The sequence below is a fragment of the Pongo abelii genome, chromosome X, assembly GCF_028885655.2.
Source record: "Pongo abelii isolate AG06213 chromosome X, NHGRI_mPonAbe1-v2.0_pri, whole genome shotgun sequence".
Classification (NCBI taxonomy): Eukaryota; Metazoa; Chordata; class Mammalia; order Primates; family Hominidae; genus Pongo; species Pongo abelii.
The window spans coordinates 3,238,171-3,260,938 of NC_072008.2; the positions used below are offsets into that span (position 1 = coordinate 3,238,171).

Sequence of the window (22,768 nt, forward strand, 5' to 3'; positions counted from 1 at the left end):
TTTTTTGGTTTGTTTGTTTGAGACGGAGTCTTGCTCTTATTGCCCAGGCTGGAGTACAGTGGTGTGATCTCAGCTCACTGCAACCTCCGCCTCCATGTTCAAGTGATTCTCCTACCTCAGCCTCCTGAGTAGCTGGGGTTACAGGTGCCCACCACCACGCCTGGCTAATTTTTGTATTTTTGGTAGAGACTGGATTTCACCATGTTTGCCAGGCTGGTCTCGAACTCCTGACCTCAGATGATCCATGCGCCTCGGCCTCCCAAAGTGCTGGGATTACAGGCGTGAGCCACCTCGCCCAGCCCTGTTTTCATTTTTGAGATGAGGTCTAACTCTGCCATCCAGGCCGGAGTACAGGCACAATCACAGCTCACTGCAGCCTCAACTTTCCAGGCCCAAGCGAGCCTCCCACCTCAGCGTCTAGAATAGCTGGGACAACAGGTATGTATCACCACGCCTGGCTAACTTTTTTATTTTTTGTAGACATGGGGTCTCACCATGTTGCCCAGGCTTGATCTCAAACTCCTGACCTCAAGTGAGCCTCCCACCTCGGCCTCCCAAAGTGCCGGGATTACAGGTAGGAGCCACCACACCCAGCCTGAAGAATGTTCTATCACACGCTTATCCATAAATAGATAAATTTATCCACCAATAGATGATGAACTGCACAAGAAAAATGGGATCCCCAATTCAACATGCTTCCTCAGAGAACCTTACAGCAAGACAGAAAATATTTTATTACAAAGTAAAACAAAAGACATAGTGAGTCAGTTCTCTTAAATTCTCCTCCACACTCAGAAAGGCATACGGGGTGATTCAAACAAAGATGAACGGCTAAAGCATAGTTTCTAAGCTGCCCTCAAGTGCAGTGATTCATCTGAACTGGTGTCTTATTTACAGGGGAAGATTTGGCTTCATGAAGAAATATCTTCCTGCATAAAATTCCTGAAACTAACCGCTCGTTGCTGAAAATGCCAGGGATGTGTTCAGTGTGCAAATTACTTGATAAAATTACTGAGATGGATTAAAATATTGCATCTGGGCCAGGCACAGTGGCTCATGCCTGTAATCCCAGCACTTTGGGAGGCCGAGGTGGGCAGACTGCCTGAGCTCAGGAGTTCAAGACCAGCCTGGCCAACATGGCGAAACCCATCTCTACTAAAAATACAAAAAAATTAGCCTGGTGTGGTGGCAGGCACCTGTAATCCCAGCTACTCGGGAGGCTGAGGCAGGAGAATCACTTGAACCCAGGAGGCGGAGGTTGCAGTGAGCTGAGATCGCACCACTGCAATCCAGCCTGGGCAACAGAGCGAGACTCTGTCTCAAAAAGAAAAAAAAAAATTCATTAAACAGAGCCCTGACCACTAGCCAAACTATATTAAAAATGATTCCACTTAGCAAAAATAATACTTACACATACTTTCTCAACAATGCATACCAGATTGAGAAAGGTTATTCCTATGTGTGCAATCTTTTTCAGGGAAAGTAGGGGCAGCTGGGGACAGGATGTAATGACACTGTTCACTGATTATGCAACATAAATCCATCAAATGGAAGTTTTTTTGTTCTTTAAGTAAATTTTACAATTGAGGGGTCTCTATTAGAGAAAGGTTCTATTTTTGTGGCTTATCAACTAGGGGTCCTTCATACTAAAGCAAACCAAGTCTTTACATCATTTTAAAGATTTCCTGGAGAGACACAATTTGTAAGAAGTTATGGGCAAGTCAGCTAAAATCTAAGCCCCAAAGTAGACCAGAGAAACAAAAAGAAGTAAACACATTCAGGAACATCTTATGATTTTTAAAACCCACAACTGGATTTCATGAGCATTTATGAAGTTGATAAAGTTACACGCTCTCATGTTAATACAAACCAGTCACCACTGTAAAAGCGTTCATCACATACTGAGAGGTGAAGCCATGCGACGGAGACAGGTTATTTTCTCAAGGTCATAGCCACCTATTCCTCTATCATTTTGTTGTCTATTATTTTAATTTGTATCCAGTTTTCCTCTTGGTACATCCATGTAAACACCCGCCCAGGATGGAGGGCCCTCATTCACCATGTCTTTCAGCAGGTTGGTTCCTCTCCCCAATCAGCAACTGTGACATTTGGTGTCTGTTTCGAATGGTGTTGGTTAGCCAATTGGCTTTCCACTTCACATAACTGGGAAGACTACAGGAAAATTACGGGAATGGAAATCAAAATGGGAAAAACAAGCTATGTCAATGAATAGACACATCACTGACAATATTTTGCTTCACTGGTATTTTTCTTGCTCGTGTGTTACAGGAAGAAAGATCTAATTGAAGCCATATAACCGAGCAATTTAGAATTGAGGAGTAACTGAAAGCTCTTTTTAATCCATACTTAAAAACTAATAATAGACTTTCAAAGGCTCAAGGAAATAACAGAGTCAAAACCCTTTTTCAGTCATCTTAAATTAAAGCTTAGCAAATTTCATGAGGGATTCTAAAAAATATTATTATTATTTAAAAAATAATAATAGACCTTCAAAGACTCAAAGAAGTAATACTCTCAAAATCCTTTTCCAGTCATCTTCAATTAAGCTTAGCAAATTTCCTATGAGGGCATATTTCTTCTTCTTATTTTTTAACCAAAGGAGACCTAAAGAGACTTTTGAAAATACTTGTTAATTATTGTAAGGAAGCTCGCCTGTCACTCAGGGTTTCTGGAACAGGGACCAGAGGAGCTGGGCTTCTCAAATGTTCAGGCACACACAAACCACCTAGCGGTCTTATTTAGATGTGCAGGTTCTGACGCAGAAGATGGATTCTGGACTGTAATGCTGATGCCTCTGATGGTCACATGCTGACCTGGAGTCACAGGCATGGCTGTGTTTATTTCGCTGCCCCTTGGAATCATTCCCCTCTGCTCTGCTTCACTGCTGACTTCTGTGTGCACGAGGTTAAGCCCCACTCAGTAAACGCAGCCTCAACTGGATGTGGGCTCGAGTCAGTCTCATTTTTTGGTAATTACTAAATATAAAGATATACCTTCCAGATGTGAGCTCCTGTCCTCAGAAATTCTTGAAGATTTCTAAATCCTTCTGCGGCACAGGCGCGGCTGTGTCCCAGTCATTCTCAGGGTAAGTTTCGAAGTTGGAAGTGTCGCCGTCGCCAGCTATCTTGGGCACGATGGGAGGCTGTGAGACATGGCCAAAGCACAAAGGCATGGTTACAAAGGAACGGGACGCTTGGATGCTGCACACACCCCTTTATTTCTGTCACCGTACCTAAAAATGAAACTGATTTGCAAAACACTAAAGCTGTCTTCCCTTCGTTTATGAACGCGGCAATCTTTGAATTAAAATATTGTGAATGAGGCTGAGTGTGGGGACTCACACCTGTAATCCCAACACTTTAAGAAGGTGAGGCGGGAGGGTCGCTTGAGCCTCAGAAGTTTGAGACCAGCCTGGGGGACACAGGGAGTCCCCTGTCTCTACAAAAAATACAATTAGCCGGGTGTGGTGCTGTGTGCCTGCAGTCTCAGCTACTCAGTAGGCTGAGGTGGGAGGACTGCTTGAGGCCAGGAGGTCGATACTCCAAGTGAGCCATGATTACACCACTGCATTCCAGCCTGAATGACAGAGTGAGATCCTGTCTCAAAATATATACATATATAGTATTAAGTAAGCTATGGTACAGTCATGTGATGGAATACAATGCAGTTTTTTTTTTAAATGAGGAAGCTGGCTAGGCGCAGTGGCTCATGCCTGTAATCCCAGCACTTTGGGAGGCCAAGGTGGGCGGATCACCTGAGGTCAGGAGTTCGAGACCAGCCTGGCCCATGGAGAAACCCTGTCTCTACCGAAAATACAAAAATTAGCCGGGCATAGTGGTGGGTGCCTGTAATCCCAGCTACTTGGGAGGCTGAGGCAGGAGAATCGCTTGAACCTGGGAGGCGGAGGTTGCAGTGAGCCGAGATGGCACCACTGAACTCCAGCCTGGGCAACGGAGCAAGACTTCGTCTCAAAAAAAAAAAAAAAAATGAGGAAGCTAGCCAGGTATGTAGACAGGTCTCCAGATTATACAGTCAAGTGCAAAAAGCAAGACTATAATAATGTACATACTACGCTACTCTAGATTTGTATAAATGAGTGGCAAAAGTAAGAATGCATGTATCCATGTGGGTTTTTATTAGCACAAAGAAACTCTAGAAGGATACACAGAAAAACTTAATTAAAGGATAATTACCTACAGGTGGCTTGGAGGGGGTAAGAGGGAGACTTGGCAATATATGTGTTTTAATATTGACTTGATTTTTGACCAATGTGGATAGATAAAACGTATTCAAATTGTTTTTTTAATGCAATTTAATACAATAAAGTATTCGAAAAGGTAAAACTTTGAACAAAATGATGCACCAGCCCAGGCCCAGTGGCTGACGCCTGTAATCCCAGCACTTTGGGAGGCCGAGGAGAGTGGATCATTTGAGGTCATGAGTTCGAAACCAGCCTGGCCAACATAGTGAAACCCCATCTCTTCTAAAAATACAAAAAAAAATTAGCTGGATGTGGTGGCACACACCTGTAATCCCAGCTCCTTGGGAGGCTGAGGCAGAAGAATCACTTGAATCCAAGAGGTGGAGGTTGCAGTGAGTTGAGACCACTCCACTGCACTACACCCTGAGCCTGAGTGACAAAGTGAGACTCCATCTCAAAAAAAAAAAAAAAGAAGAAGCGTATCATCCCAGGCTCTAGCTGCAGAAACTCTGGTCTGAGCTGAGGACAGGGAATAAGCACTTCTAAGCATTCTCCATTCTTTTGACTCTGAAGTGCAAAGGTGAAAACACTACCACTGAGCACTCCCATCAGTAACATATGCAGTTCAGAGTGTTCACGAAAGCCAAGATATGGAATCAACCTAAGTGTCCACCAACGGATGAATGGATAAAGAAAGTGTGGTCCATACACACAATGAAAAACTATTCGCAATAAAATGGAATGAAATCCTGTCATTTACAGCACCAGGAATGGAATGGCAGAACATCATGTTCAGTAAACTAAGCCAGGCCGGGTGCAGCGGCTCATGCCTGTAATCCCAGCACTTTGGGAGACCAAGGCTGGTGGATCACTTGAGGTTAGGAGATTGAGACCAGCCTGGCCAACATGGTGAAACCCCGTCTCTAGTAAAAATACCAAAATTAGCTGGGTGTCTGTAATCCCAGCTACTCAGGAGGCTGAGGCATGAGAATTGCTTGTAGCCAGGAGATGGAGGCTGCAGTGAGCAAGATCGTGCCACTGCACTCCAGCCTGGGCAACAGAGCAAGACGCTGTCTCAAAAAATAAATAATAAATAATAAACTAAGCCAGATGCAGAATGAGAAACACAGCATGTTCCCACTCATATGTGGGAGCTAAAAAAATTGATGTCATGAAGGTTGAGAGTAGAATGATAGTTACCAGAGGGTGGGAAGTGTGTATGGGTAGGGGATGAAGGGGAGATGAAGAAATATTGTATAAACATAATGTTAGATAAAAGGAATAAGTTCCAGTGTTTGATAGCATAGTTGGGTGGCCAGAGTTAACAATATATTGTATATTTCAGAATAGCTAGAAGATTTGCAATATTCCCAACCCATAAAAATGATAAATGTTTGAGCTGATGGATACCCTGATTACTCTCAGTTGATCATTACACATTCTATGCGTGCATCAAAATATAACATGTACCTCCATAAATATGTACATGTGATAGTTATACTGCTTAGCAGCGGTGTAACCTTCCACACACGGCTTAACTTCTCTGAGCACAGGCTCCTCATTTATAAAATGGACAAGTATTATACATTGAAAAAAATGCCAGATTTTTTTTTTTTTTTTTTTTTTTTTTGAGACAGGGTCTGGCTCTCTCGCCCAGGCTGGCGTGCAGTGGCGTAATCTTGGCTCACTGCAAGCTCCGCCTCCTGGTATCAAGCAATTCTTGTGCCTCAGCCTCCCAAGTAGCTGGTGCCACAAGCGTATGCCACCACGCCCGGCTAATTTTTGTATTTTTTGTAGACACGGGATTTCACCATATTGCCCAGGCTAGTCTCAAACTCCTGGGTTCCAGTGATCTGCCTGAGTTGGCCTCTCAAAGTACTGGAATTATAGGCGTGAGTCACAGCACCCAGCCAAAAAGCCAGATGTTTAAAAATAGGCAGTTTGGCCAGAAACGTTCCAAAGAATATTCTCCATGTAATACACCACCATCACTGAACGATGATCATGGTGCTAGACACTTGCTTATCTCTGTAATCCTGTTGACCGCTTTCCACTACAGAGGAGGGAGTGGGGTTTAGCAGTCACAGAGCTAGTCAGGAATCAGGCCAGGTCTCCTAAAATCTGCTTCAAAATCTGGGATAAGTGTCCATCCAGGGATGAATGGACAAAGAACATGTGGTATATGACTGGGTGTGGTGGCTCCTGCCTTTGTGGGAGCTAGGTAGATGGTTAGCACTAAGACACTCATAGAGTGGGGAACTTGGCTTATGAACGGTTTTAGACAAATAGTTGTATTATATAAATTAATTACAGGTCAGCCATCAACAAAGAAGTCCCAGGATTCAGAGGCAGTCCCTGTTAATGGGAGAGCTCGGGCATACTGAGTCACCCACTGATATGTGTTGTACCTTCAGTTTTCTCTGCGGAACAGCTTCCCAGTCCACGGAGCGGAACCACCGATGACGTTTCACATCATTCGCCCCGTTCTTCAAAAGAAACAACACGTGTCGTCAGTATACAGAATTTTGACAGGGCAGGAAAGAAAAATACCCCAAATCATCTCTACATTATTTTAGTATTGAAACACACGGAACAAGTTTGCTGCATTTTGGAGAACTGTGCCTGGAGGGTGAGCTGCTAGGAAAACCTGCAAGCAAAGCTGTTAGTGTTTTGTTTGCCCTTTTTTGTTGCAGAAACAAATCCAGTCATTCTGCTCCTGTGCGATGCATTTGCATTCCGGACCAAAGACGAAAAAGGTAAATACGATTCCATCTCTTGACATAAAACTGGACACCCAGTAATTTCTCAGTTTGTCTCCTGTTTTCATCTTGGCAAACTTACTCAGTATTTTACAGACATAGAAACCAGGGTTCACTGAATGATGTTAATTTGCTCAGTAGGACCCAGCAAGTAAATAACAAGACTGGGAACTCAAACCAAGGATGTCCAATTTAAGAGACCTTAGGAACGACATTGCATGGCCTGGCAATTAACAACAGGCATTCAAGGCGGCCTGCTTCATGCTCAAGGGTAGCACCAGGCATCGGCTGGCTCACACTGCGGCCATCAGGACCTCTGAAATCCCTCCCAAGTGCTCATCCGTAAACCTCACTCTGCTTCCTTTTTTTATACTTGTAGTGACGTTGTTATCAATTAAATGTGGGACAGCAGAAGAAATAAACGTAGGTTCCACGAAACAGAAGCCAGTACGTCTGAATTTAACACGTCTATCAGTTAGCATTTCTGTAGTTTTAAATTTCTTATCCTTAAAGAGGAATACGTCCACGACCATATCTTCAAAAGGAAACAGTAATGTGAATTTTTTCTATTGTTTTCCCATCCAGTTGTTTTGACAACTTTTTCTTTTTCTTATTGCAAAACAGGTATTTTTGATCTATAGCTAAGTCAGGCAACAAATAATAGATGTTGAGTTTTACCTTCAGCAATGTTGTGAATAAGAATAAATAAGAGTGCTGTGAATAAAATAAGAGAATAAAATAAAATAAATTTTATCCATCAGATAAAATTCTAATTTGGATACTAAAGGATGTGTGTGTCTGTATATACTCACATGCATACATAGTAATATATACACACACATACATATATACACACATATATTGATAAATACACATACTTCTATACATACGCATGTTAATATATACACATACTTATACACATACACACATTAATATATACACACATATACACATACTTAGATACATACACACGTTAATACATACATACTTATACACATACACGTTAATATATACACACATATATTTATATATACACATACTTATATACATACACATGTTAATATATACACATATATACACATACTTATACACATACACATGTTAATATATACACATATATTATATATGTACACACATATACATATGTACTTTACACATTTTATATGTAGAGTATAAACTATATGTATATACTGAGATTCACATTAGTATCCAAACTAGTGTGTGTGTTTGTGTGTGTGTGTGTGTGTGTGTGTGTGTGTGTTATATAAAGTGTGTGTGAGGGGGTGGGAGCAGTGGCTCATGTTTATATTCCAGCACTTTGGGAGGCCGAGGCAGGAGGGCTGCTTGAACCCAGGAGTTTGAGACTAACCTGGGCAACAAAGTAAGACCTGGTCTCTACAAAAAAATATAAAAATTGGCCAGCCGTGGTGGTGCGTGCATGTAGTCCCAGCTACTCGGGAGGCGGAGATGGGAGGATCACTTGAGTCCAGGAGGTCAAGGCTGCAGTGAGCTGTGGTCGCACCACTGCACTCCAGGCTGCATGACAGAGCAAGACCCTGTCTTGAAAAAATAAAAATAAAAAAAGTGTGTGTGTGGGTGTGTATCTACAGTCATGAGCCTCAAAATGATGCTTCAGTCAACAATGGATGACATATACAGTGGTGCTCCCGTAAGATTATAATGATCTTAAAAACTCCTATCCCCTAGTGACGTCATGGCCATTGTAACCATAGGACAATGCATCCCTCCTGTTACACTGCCAGGCGTATAACAGTCTAACACGTACGTTATCTACAGCATCTAATACTTGGTAATGATAATAAATGACTATGTCCCTGGTTTATCTATTTACTATACTCTATGTTTTTTTTGGGGGGGAGGGCGGGCAATGGACAGAGTTTCACTCTGTCATCCAGGCTGGAGGGCAGTGGCACCATCTTGGCTCACTGCAACCTCCACCTTGCTCTGTCTGAAAAACAAAAAAAAAAAAAGAGAGAGAGAAAGAGAAATAAGCCAGGTAGAGAGAGACAAATACCACCTAATCTCACTTATATGGGAAATCTAAAAAAGTTGAACTCATAGAAGCAGAGAGTAGAATGGTGGATACCAGGGGCTGGGAAGGGGCTGAGATGGGAAGTCATTGGTCAAAAGAGACAAAGTGAGAGACACAGGAGGAACAAGTTCAGTCGGTCGCTTGCACAGCTCGGTGACTATAACTCATGATGTATTCTCAAGAATCTCTAGAAGAGTAGATCTTGCTGGGTGCAGTGGCTCTTGCCTGTAATCCTAGCACTTTGTGAGGCCGAGGTGCATGGATCCCTTGAGCTCAGGAGCTCGAGACCAGCCTGGGCAACACATCAAGACCCCATCTCTTAAAAACAATTTTTTTCAAAGAGTAGATCTTAAGTGTTCTCACCACAAATAAATGGTAATTATGTGAGGTAATGCATATGTTAATGAACTCAATGGACCATTCCACAATGGGTACATATTTCAAAACTTCATGTTGTACACGCTAAATAATACCATTTTCATGTGTTCATTTTAAAAAAAATAAAATAAAGTCAGTGTTTTCTTGAGTCTCTTTCAGTTTATCTCCATATCAGGAGAATTAACTAGACTTTAAGACCTAGCTTGGGAGTTTGTGAGCTTTTCCCCAATTCCTTTGATTGGGAAACTTGTTTTTCCCCCTTGGAAGGTACCTATGATGGTCACTACGCCATTCCCAGCAGATTCTAGATATGGGTCATCTGTAATTCCCTGCAGTCCTGGCAAGAGACCCAGCTCTTTTCTAAATGGCTATGGCATTAACACAGGACCCATCCAATCTTATGAAGAGCCGTGGCACAGATGAGTCCACACCGTGCAACCTGGCTGGACAGGCTCCTTGGAGATCTGAAGGTATCGGCCCCTGTCTACAAATAATGTAAAGGACAGAAGTTTGACTACAGTTACAGGGTAAACAATGTCCCTCAAAAAGACATGTGCACATCCAATCCCCCAATGCCTTGAATATCACTTTATTTGGAAATAGGGTCTTTGCAGATGTAACTAAATTAAGGTTCTCGAGATGACATCATCCTGGAGTAGGGTGGGCCCTAAATCCAGTGGCAGGTGTCCTCATAAGAGACAGAAGAGGAGACACAAACACAGAGGAGAAGGCCTTGTGAAAATGGAGGTGGAGACTGCAGTGATGTGGCCACAAGCCCAGGGATGCCCGGAGCCCCCAGGAGCTGGGAGAGGCAGGAAGGATCCCCCCCAGAACCTCTAGCAGGAAGTAGACACAATTATCACACATTGGGCAGTGGCCCCCAAAATATATGCCCATGTCCTGACTCCCAGTACCTGGGAATGGAACCCTACATGCAAATAGCGTCTTTGTAAATGTAATTAAGGGAAGGCTCTTGAGAAGAGATAATCCTGCATTAGGATGACCCTAAACCCAATGACAGGCATCCTTCTGAGAGACAGGAGACACAGACACAGAGAAGGCCACGTGAACAAGGACAGAGACTGGAGTGATGCGGCCAGAAGCCCAGGGATGCCTGGAGCCTCCAGGGGCTGGGAGAGGCAAGAATGATCCTCCCCTAGAGCCTCTGGAGGACTGAGACACCTTGATCTCAGACTCCTCGTCTCCAGGATGGGGAGAGCAGAAATTCCTGTTGTTTAAGCCCCTAGTTTGTGGTCAGTTCTTATGGCAGCCACTGGAGACTCCTAAACTACACAGAGGGCCCCAAGAGAGCCAAGTGGTTCAAGCCTCACACCCTGGTGTACTGTGTCTCTCCAGACTGGAATTTATAGGGTCAAGACGTATATGGAAGTTCCTCCATGTAGAAGTCCCTCCGAGGTTGTCCAGAGCTAGAAATGGCCAACAAAAAGTCCATGAATTCTGTCAAATTCAGGGATGCCAAAACACACATATAAGGTATCATACTACTTATGCAAGAGTCTGTTTGTCAATTATGTACTTGCCTCCACACAAAAAGTTTGTGGAAATCGTACCTGATGCACAACTTTTAAAATCATCACCTGCGCACATAAAACACATACTCCCAGGTCCATGACAGAAGCATTCCCAAAAGCCAAAAGGTGGAAACAGCCCAGAGGTCCATCCATAGATGAACGGATGAACAAAACAAGGTCTGCCCACACAATCGAATACTATGCACTCAGGAAAAGGAAGGAAGCTCTGACACAGGCTACAGGCTGGATGAACCTTGAAGACATCATGCTCAGAGAAAGAAGCCAGAGGCAAAAGCTTACATTTTGTACAATTCCATTTTTAGCAGGGCCATTTTTAGCAGAGCCCAGAATACCGAACCCTACAGAGAAAGTCAGTAGATTAGTGGCTGCTTAGGGTAGGGGTCCCCAACCCCTGGGCCACAAACTGGTAGTGGTCCACGGCCTATGAGGAACCAAAATGGGCCACACAGCAGGAGGTGAGCAGCAGGCAGGTGAGCGAAGCTTCACCTGTACTGACAGCTGCTCCCCATGGCTGGCATTAACACTTGAGCTCCGCCTCCTGTCACATCAGTGGTGGCATTAGATTCTCATAGGAGCACACACCCTGTTGTGAACTGCGCAAGTAAGGGATTTAGGTTGTGTGGTCTGTAGAAAAATTGTCTTCCAGAAAACTGGCCCCTGGTGCCAAAAAGGTTGGGGACCGCTGGCTTAGGGCAAGAGAGGATGAAAGAATAGCACAGTGATAACTGAAGGGTGCAGGGTTTCTTTTTTTGAGCTGATGAAGATGTTCTAAGATTAACCACGGGGGTGGCTGTACATAATCGTGTGTATACTAAAAGCCACCGAATCGCACATTTTAGATGGCTAAATGGCATGGCGTGTGAATTCACTCTCCGTAAAGCTGTTTAAAAAATAAAATAAATAAGTAAACAAAATAATGAGTAATAACTTATAAATTGTTATTGCTCTATTAACCTTGCTTGAGGGGACGGGAGATACGGTGTAGACCCAGTTTGACGTTGTGGGCCCAGAAACCCAGATTTGATAGATCTTTCTTGGCAGTTTCAAGTAAAATTTAAAAAAATACATAAAACACCAGATTTCAAATTTGGGCAGTGATTAAATATGACCGCTAAGCCTTGGTTTATATCTGCACATGCCAATGTGGGTGTTAGATGGCAGACACGCACATCGGGTACCACTGAACACCTGCGGGATCAAATACTGACCTTCATGTTCCCTAATCGCCTTGTTCTGTCAACCACGAGCAGTTTCTTAATGAGGTCTCTATGTTGGGGGAGGAGACAAAAAAGACAGTACACAGGTTATATATCAACATCAGCAAACGCAGCATGGCAACAGAGATAAGATCTATCTGACATGAGGACCGCAGTTCAATTTCCACTTTGGCAAAACACTTTCTAGTGCTTATTTCCTACCATCACCGGCTCTTAAATAACCTATGCGAGGCTGGGTTGCCCCATGCAAGGCTGAAGCTAAGGGAAGGGGGTTGATTACATCTTTGTAAAGAAAATACACCTTTGAGTAGAAAAGGGTGAAATTTATATGTGCCTGTGGGGAGGATCCAGACACTTACATGCCTGTCAGGCTGTCCCTGCAAAATAGAAGACATCTGCTTTCACCAACATCAAGCTGCCCTGGGCGTCTGCTTATTGATGGGATTCCTGTTTTAAAAGGCTGGCTTTCCCATAAGCACACACATTAGGATGAGTCTCCTAAGTCTGCTTCTTCACTTGGAATCTTCCTTTTAAATAACAGACCATGTCAGAAGTACAGCAGGTGGGGAGGTTGGGCACACTGGCTCACACCTGTAATCCCAGCACTTTGGGGAGGCCGAGGCGGGTGGATCACTTGATGTGAGGAGTTGGAGGCCAGCCTGGCCAACATGGTGAAACCCCATCTCTACAAAAAAAAAAAAAAAAAATTCGCTGGGCATGCTGGCACACAACTGTGGTCCCAGCTACTTGGGAGGCTGAGGCAGAAGAACCGCTTGAACCCAGGAGGCGAAGGTTGCAGTGAGCTGCGACTGAGCCACTGCACTCCAGTCTGGGTGACAGAGGTAGACTGAGTCTCAAAAAAAAATAAAAACAAACAACAACAACAACAAAAAACAGCAAGCTGGTTCAATTAGGATGGGTAGTTGGAGATGATGTTGAAGACTTCCAGATTAGGTGAGTTCTAAAAGATGCATATTTATGGAAGTAGAAATGATCATGTGTGTCTGTGTGTACACATACAATACACAGAGTATATTATGTATAATAATATACATAATATGATATAATAATATAATATATTGAAGTCCTCCAAAACAATCCAATACCCATGACCCCGGTGTAAGCGTCTAGGCTTTCCCGGCATAAACTATACCCCAAGGTAAGTAGCACGAACTTGGACTGGGCCACTCCCACCCGGCATAAACTATGCCCCAAGGTAAGTAGCACGAACTTGGACTGGGCCACTCCCACCCGGCATAAACTATACCCCAAGGTAAGTAGCACGAACTTGGACTGGGCCACTCCCAGGTTCTGTGACGGACTGTGGAGTCTCCGACAAGCCAGGTGACGTCCTAGGGTCAGACTCCACCATCTAGATTGTGAATCTCGCCAGTGCTGTCTGATCGGAAATTTTACAGTTTCCTGCCACCACGCTTTCTGAATTAGGATGGGATGCTTGTCAGACTTCACCGCTTCTCTGCCTCAAAGTAAAACTCAGACACCATCTGTCCGCCCACCTAAGGCTAGGATTATTGTATCCATCCTGTAAGGCTGAAAAGCTTTGAGCAGGGTGGGGAATATAAAAATCACCTCAAAGTTAGAAAACTTTTCACTACTTAGTGAGTTTCTCCATTATTTTGACATGCTCCCCTCTGCCAAAAAAAAATCAAGGTTATCAAACACTATACCCCCAAAACATTCCCAAATAAATGTGGGGCTTCGTCCCCCATGTGATGTACACCACTGCCTGCCCCCTTACCACACACACTTAAACTTAAAGCTCACTGCAGTGCAATTCTAAGACAGGTTTATTTATGCTTTTATATTTTAGATAAACCTCTGTTTTCTTAGAATCCCAGTCCAATCAGCTTTAAGTGTGTACGCTGGCAGGCAGTGGTGTAAATCATAGGGGGAAAAAAAGCCCTATGTTTATTTCAGAATGTTTTGGTGATCACCTGATAAATTTCAGTGTGTGTGTGTGTGTGTGTGTGTGTGTGTGTGTGTGTGTGTGTGTGTGTGTGTGTGTGTGTGTGTGTGTGTGTGTGTGTGTGTGTGTGTGTGTGTGTGTGTGTGTGTGTGTGTTGTAAGAAAACAAAGTGCTTGATGACCTTGAATTTTTTTTTTAATTTTTTTGGTGTTTGGCATGTAAGAAAATGAAGATTTATTTAAAATACAGGACAGTGGCTTGTAATCCCAGCTATGCAGGGGGCTGAAGTGGGAAGACCACTTGAGACCAAGAGTTCGAGACCAGCATGGGCAACATACTAAGACCCCCATTTCTACAAAAAATCAAAACATTGGCCAGGCATGGTGGTGCATGCCTGTAGCACCAGTTACTCGGGAGGCTGAGGTGGGAGCATCATTCGAGCCCAGGATGTCGAGGCTGCAGTGAGCTATGATTGTGCCACTGCACTCCAGCCTGGGTGACAGAGCAAGACACCCATCTCTTTAAAAGAAAAAGTAAAATACCAAAGCAAACTCTTATAAAGCAGTCTAGAAAGTAAAGAGTATGGATGACAAGGGGCCCCTGAAGACGCAAAGCCCTATAAAGGAACAACAGAAGTGTCCACAGCTGTAGATGGGTCCCTTGACCCCGGGATAAGCAACACATCTGCCGGCACTCTTTTGATGCACTGTAGCCAAAATTCTACATTTTATTTACGATCCTGGCACCAGCTGGCTCCTCTCAGATGCAGGTACTTTCAGGTGTTGTAAAAAACACCGGCAGATAATACCTCTACTGAATTGGCAACAAGTCCCAAAGCTTTGTTTTGGTGTTTTGTTTTAAATGATATTTATTTCTATAAGGAATGTCAATCCTGATGTGCCATTTGCCCAGGCGACATGTTTACCTGGTCAAATGATAAAAGTTGCAGGAAGCAACATATGACTTTAAAAAGCTGAGAATCAAAATTCTAGCATCATGGACAACCAGGGACAGTGATTTGGATAAGAAAATGCATGATTAAGGCCAGGTGCAGTGGTTCACGCCTGTAATCCCAACACTTGGGGAGGACAAGGCAGGAGGATCAGTTGAGCCCAGGAGTTCAAAAGCAGCCTAGGTAATGCAGCAAGATCCCCATACCCATCTCTACCAAAAACAGGAAAGATATGAGTCATTGAGGTCTTGCTTCTCAGCCAATTTGATAAGATTTAACAAATAATGGGAACAAGTCAACTATCAGTTCACTTCTATCTATCACTGTTTCTGCTCTTGCTGGACCCACACTGGGTATGTAAAGAAACAGGGGCACTGTGGGGAACAATGGAAGGGGCTGGGAGCTGCATAAAGAGAGGCATGTTAGATCAGACAGTACCAAGATGGTCACTGCTCTCAAAGAAGATAAACTAGGAGAGAAAGGACAGGTGGCAAGAGACCAGACTTTGATTACGCTTCTGGTTTGTTCTATTTCTGCAATTCCTTTTTTTGTTGTTGTTTCCACAGAACATTGGAACCCCCCCCTCCATATATATATATATATATATATATATATATATAAAATTATATATTTTAATTTTAATTTTTTTTTCTTTTTTTGACACAGGTATTCACTCTTTCATCCAGTCTGGAGTGCAGTGGTGCAATCATAGGTCACTGCAGCCTCGACTTCCTGGGCTCAAGCAGTCCTCCCATCTCAGCCTCCCTAGTAGCTGGGACTACAGGCACTTGCTATGATGCCCAGCTAATTTTTTAATTTTTTGTAGACATGGGGTCTTGCTACATTGTCCAGGCTGGCCTCAAACTATTGGATTGGCCCCAAGCAATCCTCCCACCTCCGGCTCCTGAAGTGCTGGGATTACAGGCATGAGCACCTCACCTGGCCAAACTCGATCATAGAAGTGCTTTGCCATCCACTTGATATAATGTCACTCAACTCAGATGGGATTTGGGGCCTGAGAGAGAGGTTCTATATAATCCTTTCTAACTCCTTCCAGAGCAGTCGGCTTCTGAGGTGCTGTTTTCCCTGACACCTCCCTGTCTTACCATTCACTGGACAGGGTGTCCCTTCCAGGCGACTCATTGTGAAGCGGAGCCTCGTTTTCTTGCTAAAGTCTTTTAAAGCCTGCCTCTTAGTGTGTCAAACACAACACACGCTCAAGCCAATAAAACATGACCTTATCTTCTGTTCAGACTAAGAACCTCTGGTCAGGATGGGGTGCATTCACCACCAAGAAATTCAACTGAACGTAGCCAGTGGCCCCATAAGGGGCATATTCAAAACAACCTGCTCCATCGCCCTGAAATAAGTCTTCTCTGAACTGAACTTCCACCGGCTCATAAGAAAATAGACCATGGAAAAGAAAAGTTTAGTTCTCAACTAGATGCATTTAGCTCTAGTTTGTGCCCGGGGGGCTGGTGCACCCATCAACTCATCTGAAAAATACAGTGAAACAAACAGAAATCAGTGCTTATTACAGTAAAAATGGCTACCAGGTGACCAGATTGGGTAAGGTAGCCAGAAAACCAAAAGCATTCTTTTTTTTTGAGACAGAATCTTGCTCTGTCACCCAGGCTGGAATGTAGTGGCGCGATCTCAGCTCACTGCAACCTCCGCCTCCTGGGTTCAAGCGATTCTGCTGTCTCAGCCTCCCAAGTAGCTGAGACTACAGGCGCCCACCACCACACCCGGCTAATTTTTTGTATTTTCAGTACAGACGAGGTTTCACCGTGTTTCCCAGGATGGTCTCGATCTCCTGACCTCGTGTTCCACCCACCTCGACCTCCCAAAGTGCTGGGATTACAGGCGTGAGCCACCACGCCCAGCCGCGTTCTTATATTTAAGAAAATAATATATTTTTTCCCTACTGCCACGACCTTTATAAAACGTGCATCCAAAGTTGCCAATGTCCAGCAACTGTAAATATTCTTGAAGCAACATGCTCAGAACTGAAAATGCTGATGTTAAAAAGGACTTAGAGGTTGAGCATAATTTAAGCAGGAGAGAGGATAAAACTCTGCTAAATCCATCAACAGTTCTGCACGCCACAGAACTAGGAGGATTCTTCTTGTCAAACTGCAAAACTGCTCTCTTATAAAATACAATGACAGACTCGTTCATTGGCTCATTTTAAATACAACATATCACCAAAAGAACAAAGTACGGCCAAGACTCATTAAAATGTGAGGCTATCATTAAAGTAGAAAACTTAAAATCTTTTTTTCTTGTGGAAAAGACAACTGTCCAAAATAGTTTATGTGCAGCACATTTAATAACGCAATATGGTATCCTGCTGAGTGCGTGTTTTCACGGTGATTTTAGACACTTTAAAAATAAACACACCTCATGACGAGGCAAACGGTTTACTTACTTTACATGGAAATCCAAATGTCTGGGGAAATCTATTTCGCCTGCAAGAATTTTCTGATAAATGCCAAACGGGTTGTCATCAAAAAACGGTGGAAACCTGTTAGAAAAACAAACGTATTTTTAGTGTGGAGTAAGCATGGAAAAAAATCCCTGCTTTGTAATGATAGCTATTTCTGCTTAACACAGGCAGCAGATAATTTATTTCACATGCTCTTCCCCGCACATTGAAGTTGTCACGATGTGAAAGCACGTGACAGTCAGATGGATCTAAGAGGCAAGGCACTGGGTGCCACAGCCCGACGCAGGGGAAGCTCCCTTGGAGAGAATATAAAGACCATTTGAGAGGCGTCTGCTGAGCAGAAGGCAACTCCTTTGGGCATCTTATTCAGAGGGGCCACCAGCCCATTCCTTAACTGCGCACTAAACACTGGACAGAAATGCTCTCTCATGTTTACCGGGGTGAATCCACCACCATGACCAAGCATAGAACTCAAATGTCTCAAAAGCGAAAAGATAAGCACTCCAACTAAAAAATGGACAGGTGGTCTTCACAGGCATTTCTCAAAAGAAGACATGGAAAAGGCCAACAGGTACATGAAAAAAATGCTCAACGTCACTAATCATCAGGGAAATGCAAATCAAAACCTCAATGAGGTGTCAACCATCTCAACCCAGTTAAGATGGCTATTATCAAAAAGACACTGTAATCCCAGCACTTTGGGAGGCCGAGGTGGGTGGATAACCTGAGGTCAGGAGTTTGAGAACAGTCTGGCCGACATGGTGAAACCACCATCGCTACTAAAAATACAAAAATTAGCCAGGCGTGGTGGCACGCGTCTGTAATCCCAGCTACTTGGGAGGCTGAGGCAGGAGAATCACTTGAACCCGGAAGGTGGAGGTTGCAGTGAGCCGAGATCATGCCATTGCACTCCAGCCTGGGAAACAAGAGTGAAACTCCGTCTCAAAAAAAATTTTAAAAAAAGACACATACACACAAAAATAACAAATGCTGGTGAGGATGTGGAGAAAAGGGAACTCTTTTTTTTTTTTTTTTTTTTTTTTTTTTTTTTTTTAAGACAGGATCTTGCTCTGTCTCCCAGGCTGGAGTGCAGCGCTGCAATCTCAGCTCACTGCAACCTCTGCCTCCCAGGCTCAAGCAATCAACCTGCCTCAGCCTTCCAAGTAGCTGGGATCACAGGTACCTGCCACCATGCCAGCTAATTTTTGTATTTTTTTTGTAGAGCGGGGGTTTCACCATGTTGCCTAGGCTGGTCTTGAAGTCCTGGGCTCAAGCGATCCACCCAGCTTGGTCTCTCAAAGTGCCAGGATTACCAGCGTGAGCCACTGTGCCTGGCCAAAAGGGAACTCTTACGCAATGTTGGTGGGAATGTAAACTAGTAGAGCTACCATAGAGAAGAGTATGGAAGTTCCTCAAAAAACTAGAAATAGAACTCCCATGTGACCCAGCCATCACATTACTAGGTATGTGTTCAAAGGAAAGGAAGTCATGATACTGGAGAGACATCGGCACACCCATGTTTAGTGCAGCACTATTCACAACAGCCAAGATAGGGAATCAGCGTAGGTGTCCATCAACAGATGAGCAGATAGGTAAAGAAAAGGTGGTATCTACACACAGTAGAATACTATTCAGCCATGAAAAAGAATACAATCCTCTGATTGGCAGCAACATGGAGGAAACTGGAGGACATTATGTTAGGTGAAATAAGCCAGGAAAAGAACATTAAATGGCACTTGTGCTTACTCATACACGAAAGCTAAAAAAAAGCTGATCTCCTGAAAGGATAAAGAAGAACAGAGGATACTAGACGCTGGGAAGGGAAGAAGTGAGAGATAGGGAGAGGTTTGCTAAAGGATACAAAATTACAAGCAGATAGGAGGAATATGTTCCAGTGTTCTATAGTCTTGTAGGGTGAGTATAATTAGCAATAACATGTAGTACAGTTTCAAATACATAGAAGATATTGAATGTTCCTAACACAAAGAAATGGTAAATAATTGAAATGGATATGCTAATTACCCTGATCTGATTACTCCACTCTTTGTATCAAAGCATCACTGTCTACCCCATGAATATGTACAATTATTATGTGTCAATTTAAAAAATAAAATAAGCCTGGGAAATATGGCAAAACCCCGTCTTACAAAAAAAAATTAGCTGAGTGTGGTGGTGCATATGTGTGGTCCCAGCTACTTGGGAGGCTGAGGGGGGAAGATCGCTTGACCACAGGTCAAGGCTGCAGTGAGCTGTGATCACACCACCACACTCCAGCCTGGGTGACAGAGTGAGACCTTGTCTCAAAATACAATAAAATATAAAATAGGCCGGATGCTGTGGCTGATGCCTGCAATCCCAACACTTTAAGAGGCTGAGGCAGGCAGGTCACTTTAGGTCAGGAGTTCCAGACCAGCCTGGCCAACATGGTGAAACCCGTCTCTACTAAAAATACAAAAATCAGCTGGGCATGGTCGCCGGTGCTTGTAATCTCAGCTACTCAGGAGGCTGGGCCAGGAGAATGGCTTGAACCTGAGAGGCAGAGGTTGCAGTGAACTGAGATCGCGCCACTGCACTCCAGCCTGGGTGACAGCGCGAGATGGAGTACATAAATGAAATGAAATATAAAATCATTGTTAAAATAAAGTTTACAGTGGTGAATACGCCACTATGGCCAAGAACAGGACACCTTTCTCAAGGCTTCCCACAGCACAAGCAATACCTGATTCTGTGCAGCCCAGTACTGAGCCGGCTCGCACGGCACTATAAGGCACCGTCAATAAACTGCAAGGGAATGTCAGTGAACTACTTTTTTTTTGAGACAGGGTCTTGCTCTGTTGCCCCCAGGCTGGAGTACTGCATGCAGCGTGATCCTGGCTCAGTGCACTCAGCCTTCACCTCCAGGGGTCAAGCTATGCTCCTACTTCAGCCTCCTGAGCAGCTGGGGCTACAGGTCTGCACCACCACGCCAGGGTTTTTTGTTTGTTTGTTTGTTTGTTTTTAATTTTTGGTAGAGACGAGGTCTCACTATGTTGCCCAGGCTGGTCTCAAACTCTTGGGCTCAAGTGATCCTCCCACTTCAGCCTTCCAAAGTAATGGGACTACAGATGGGAGCCACCACACCCATCACTGAATTTCTTTATATTCCTCATTCATGGAACAGTATGTGGCACACAACAGGTGCTCAATAAATGTGTATAGGCCAAATGAAAGAGCCTGAGATATCATATTTTTCTTTTGTTTTGAGACAGGGTTTGACTCTGTCACCCAGGCTGGAGTGCAGTGGTGCAATCATAGCTCACTGTAGCCTTGACCTCCCCCAGGAGACCATCCTCCCACCTCAGGCTCCCATGTAGCGGGGACCACAGGTGTGTGCCACCACGCCTGGCTAATTTTTTGACTTTCTATAGGGATGCGGTCTCACTATGTGACTGCTTTTAAGGTGCAGGAGCAGAGTCTGTACTTGTAACTGAGACTGGGTGGTCTGCAAAGCTGACCAAAGCTCTTTGCCCCAAGAAAACCATTTCTTGACCCCTGGAGACCAGGAAAAAGACAGAAATACATGCAAATACAGCCTTGAAAATAGTGGTGCATGTGTAAAAACAAGATTGTCATACTATGCTTTGTTGACTGTAGTAAAAAGATTACAGTCCTGCTACAGAAACCAACAGACTTTACTAATATCTAGAAATGTTTAAAATATGTGAAATAAACTAAAAAATATATATACTTAAAACCGCAAAGACCAAGATAAATCCAAGAACATCTAGAAGTCAACTGTATTAGTCCATTTTCAGTCTGCTATAAAGAACTACCTGAGACTGGGTAATTTATAAAGAAAAGAGATTTAGGCTAGGCGCGGTGGCTCATGCCTGTAATCCCAACACTTTGGGAGGCCAAGGTGGGCGGATCATGAGGTCAAGGAGATCGAGACCATCCTGGCTAACACAGTGAAACCCTGTCTCTACTAAAAATACAAAAAATTAACCAGGCGTGGTGGCAGAAGCCTGTAGTCCCAGACACTCGGGAGGCCGAGGCAGGAGAATGGCGTGAACCCGGGAGGCGGAGCTTGCAGTGAGCTGAGATCGCGCCACTGCACTCCAGCCTGGGCGACAGAGCAAGACTCTGTCTCAAAAAAAAAAAGAAAGAAAAGAAAAGAAAAGAGATTGAGTTGACTCACAGTTCTGCATGGCTGGGGAGGCCTCAGGAAACTTACGATCATGGCGGAAGGCGAAGGGGAAGCAAGGCACATTTACATGGTGGCAGATGAGTGACAGCGAGCAAAGGGGGAAGTACTACACTTTACAACCATCAGATCTCCTGAGAACTCTATCATGAGACAGTACTAGGGCAATGTTGCTAAACTGTCAGAAACCACCCCCATGATCCAACCACCTCTCACCAGGTCCCGCCTCCAACACTGGGGATTACATTTAAACATGAGATTTGGGTGGGGACACAAAGCCAAACCATTTCATCAACCAGTAAGTGTATACTAGACACTTACATGTCCATGGCACAAGTTGTACTTCTGAGATTTTCTCATATTGACCAGGACAGAGACTCATATTGGCTCAAAGTCGTGTTTTCCATTTAGCTTCTTTTGACTTAAGATATTCTAATTCAGGCATGCTAGCAACGGAAATACCTTATAAAATGGAGCTTTCAAATGACACCCTCATTGATTATCAGAAATGTCCATGAGCAAAAATAATTCTCCTGTAGATTCCAAATCACTTCCTGACCTTCACAAAATTCAGTGGAGTGGGTGGAATGAGAGGTCCCCAAAAAGACACATCCATGATCTTGCCCCAACAACCTGTGAACGGGACCTTATTGGGAAACAGGGTCTTTGCAGATAGAATTAAGGAGCTTCAGATGAGATCATCCTGGAATAGGGTAGGCCCAAATCCAATGACAAGTATCCTCATAAGGGACTCAAGAGGAGGCACACACACAGAGGAGAAGGCCACATGGGGGCAGAGGCAGAGACAGCAGTGATGTGGCCACAAGCCCAGGGACGCCTGGAGCCCCCAGGAGCTGGGAGAGGCAGGGAGGATCCTCCTCTGGAGCCTCCAGAGGGAACTGGATCCATCTGTAGTGGATTGAACTGCGGCCCTCAGAAAGATCTGTCCACGTCCTAATGCCCAGACCTGGAATGAGACCTTATTCGGCAATAGGGTCTTTGCAGATGAGTTAATTGAAGGATCTTGAGATGAGATCATCCTGGATTAGGGTGGCCCTAAATCCAATGACAGGTG

The 22,768-nt window shown here is 44.0% G+C and overlaps 1 protein-coding gene across 10 annotated transcripts in view; it reads right to left on the minus strand.

Moving 5' to 3' along the window:
- Window positions 1-22,768, minus strand: part of LOC112131563 (cAMP-dependent protein kinase catalytic subunit PRKX-like) — a 324,246-nt gene that overhangs the window by 74,451 nt on the left and 227,027 nt on the right. For 9 of the 10 annotated variants that reach the window (XR_010138927.1, XR_010138928.1, XM_063721029.1 and 6 more), the window contains 4 exons: window positions 17,493-17,588; window positions 12,174-12,231; window positions 6,631-6,708; window positions 3,015-3,163 (listed from right to left, as the gene is read on the minus strand). Coding sequence is in view for 7 of the 10 variants with exons in the window: in XM_063721029.1 (XP_063577099.1) it covers window positions 3,038-3,163; window positions 6,631-6,708; window positions 12,174-12,231; window positions 17,493-17,588 (358 nt within the window). In the remaining 3 variants the exon portion in view is untranslated. Of the gene's footprint in view, window positions 1-2,059; window positions 2,173-3,014; window positions 3,164-6,630; window positions 6,709-12,173; window positions 12,232-17,492; window positions 17,589-22,768 lie in introns of all 10 variants that reach the window. The other variant, XR_010138926.1, reaches the window with a different exon arrangement.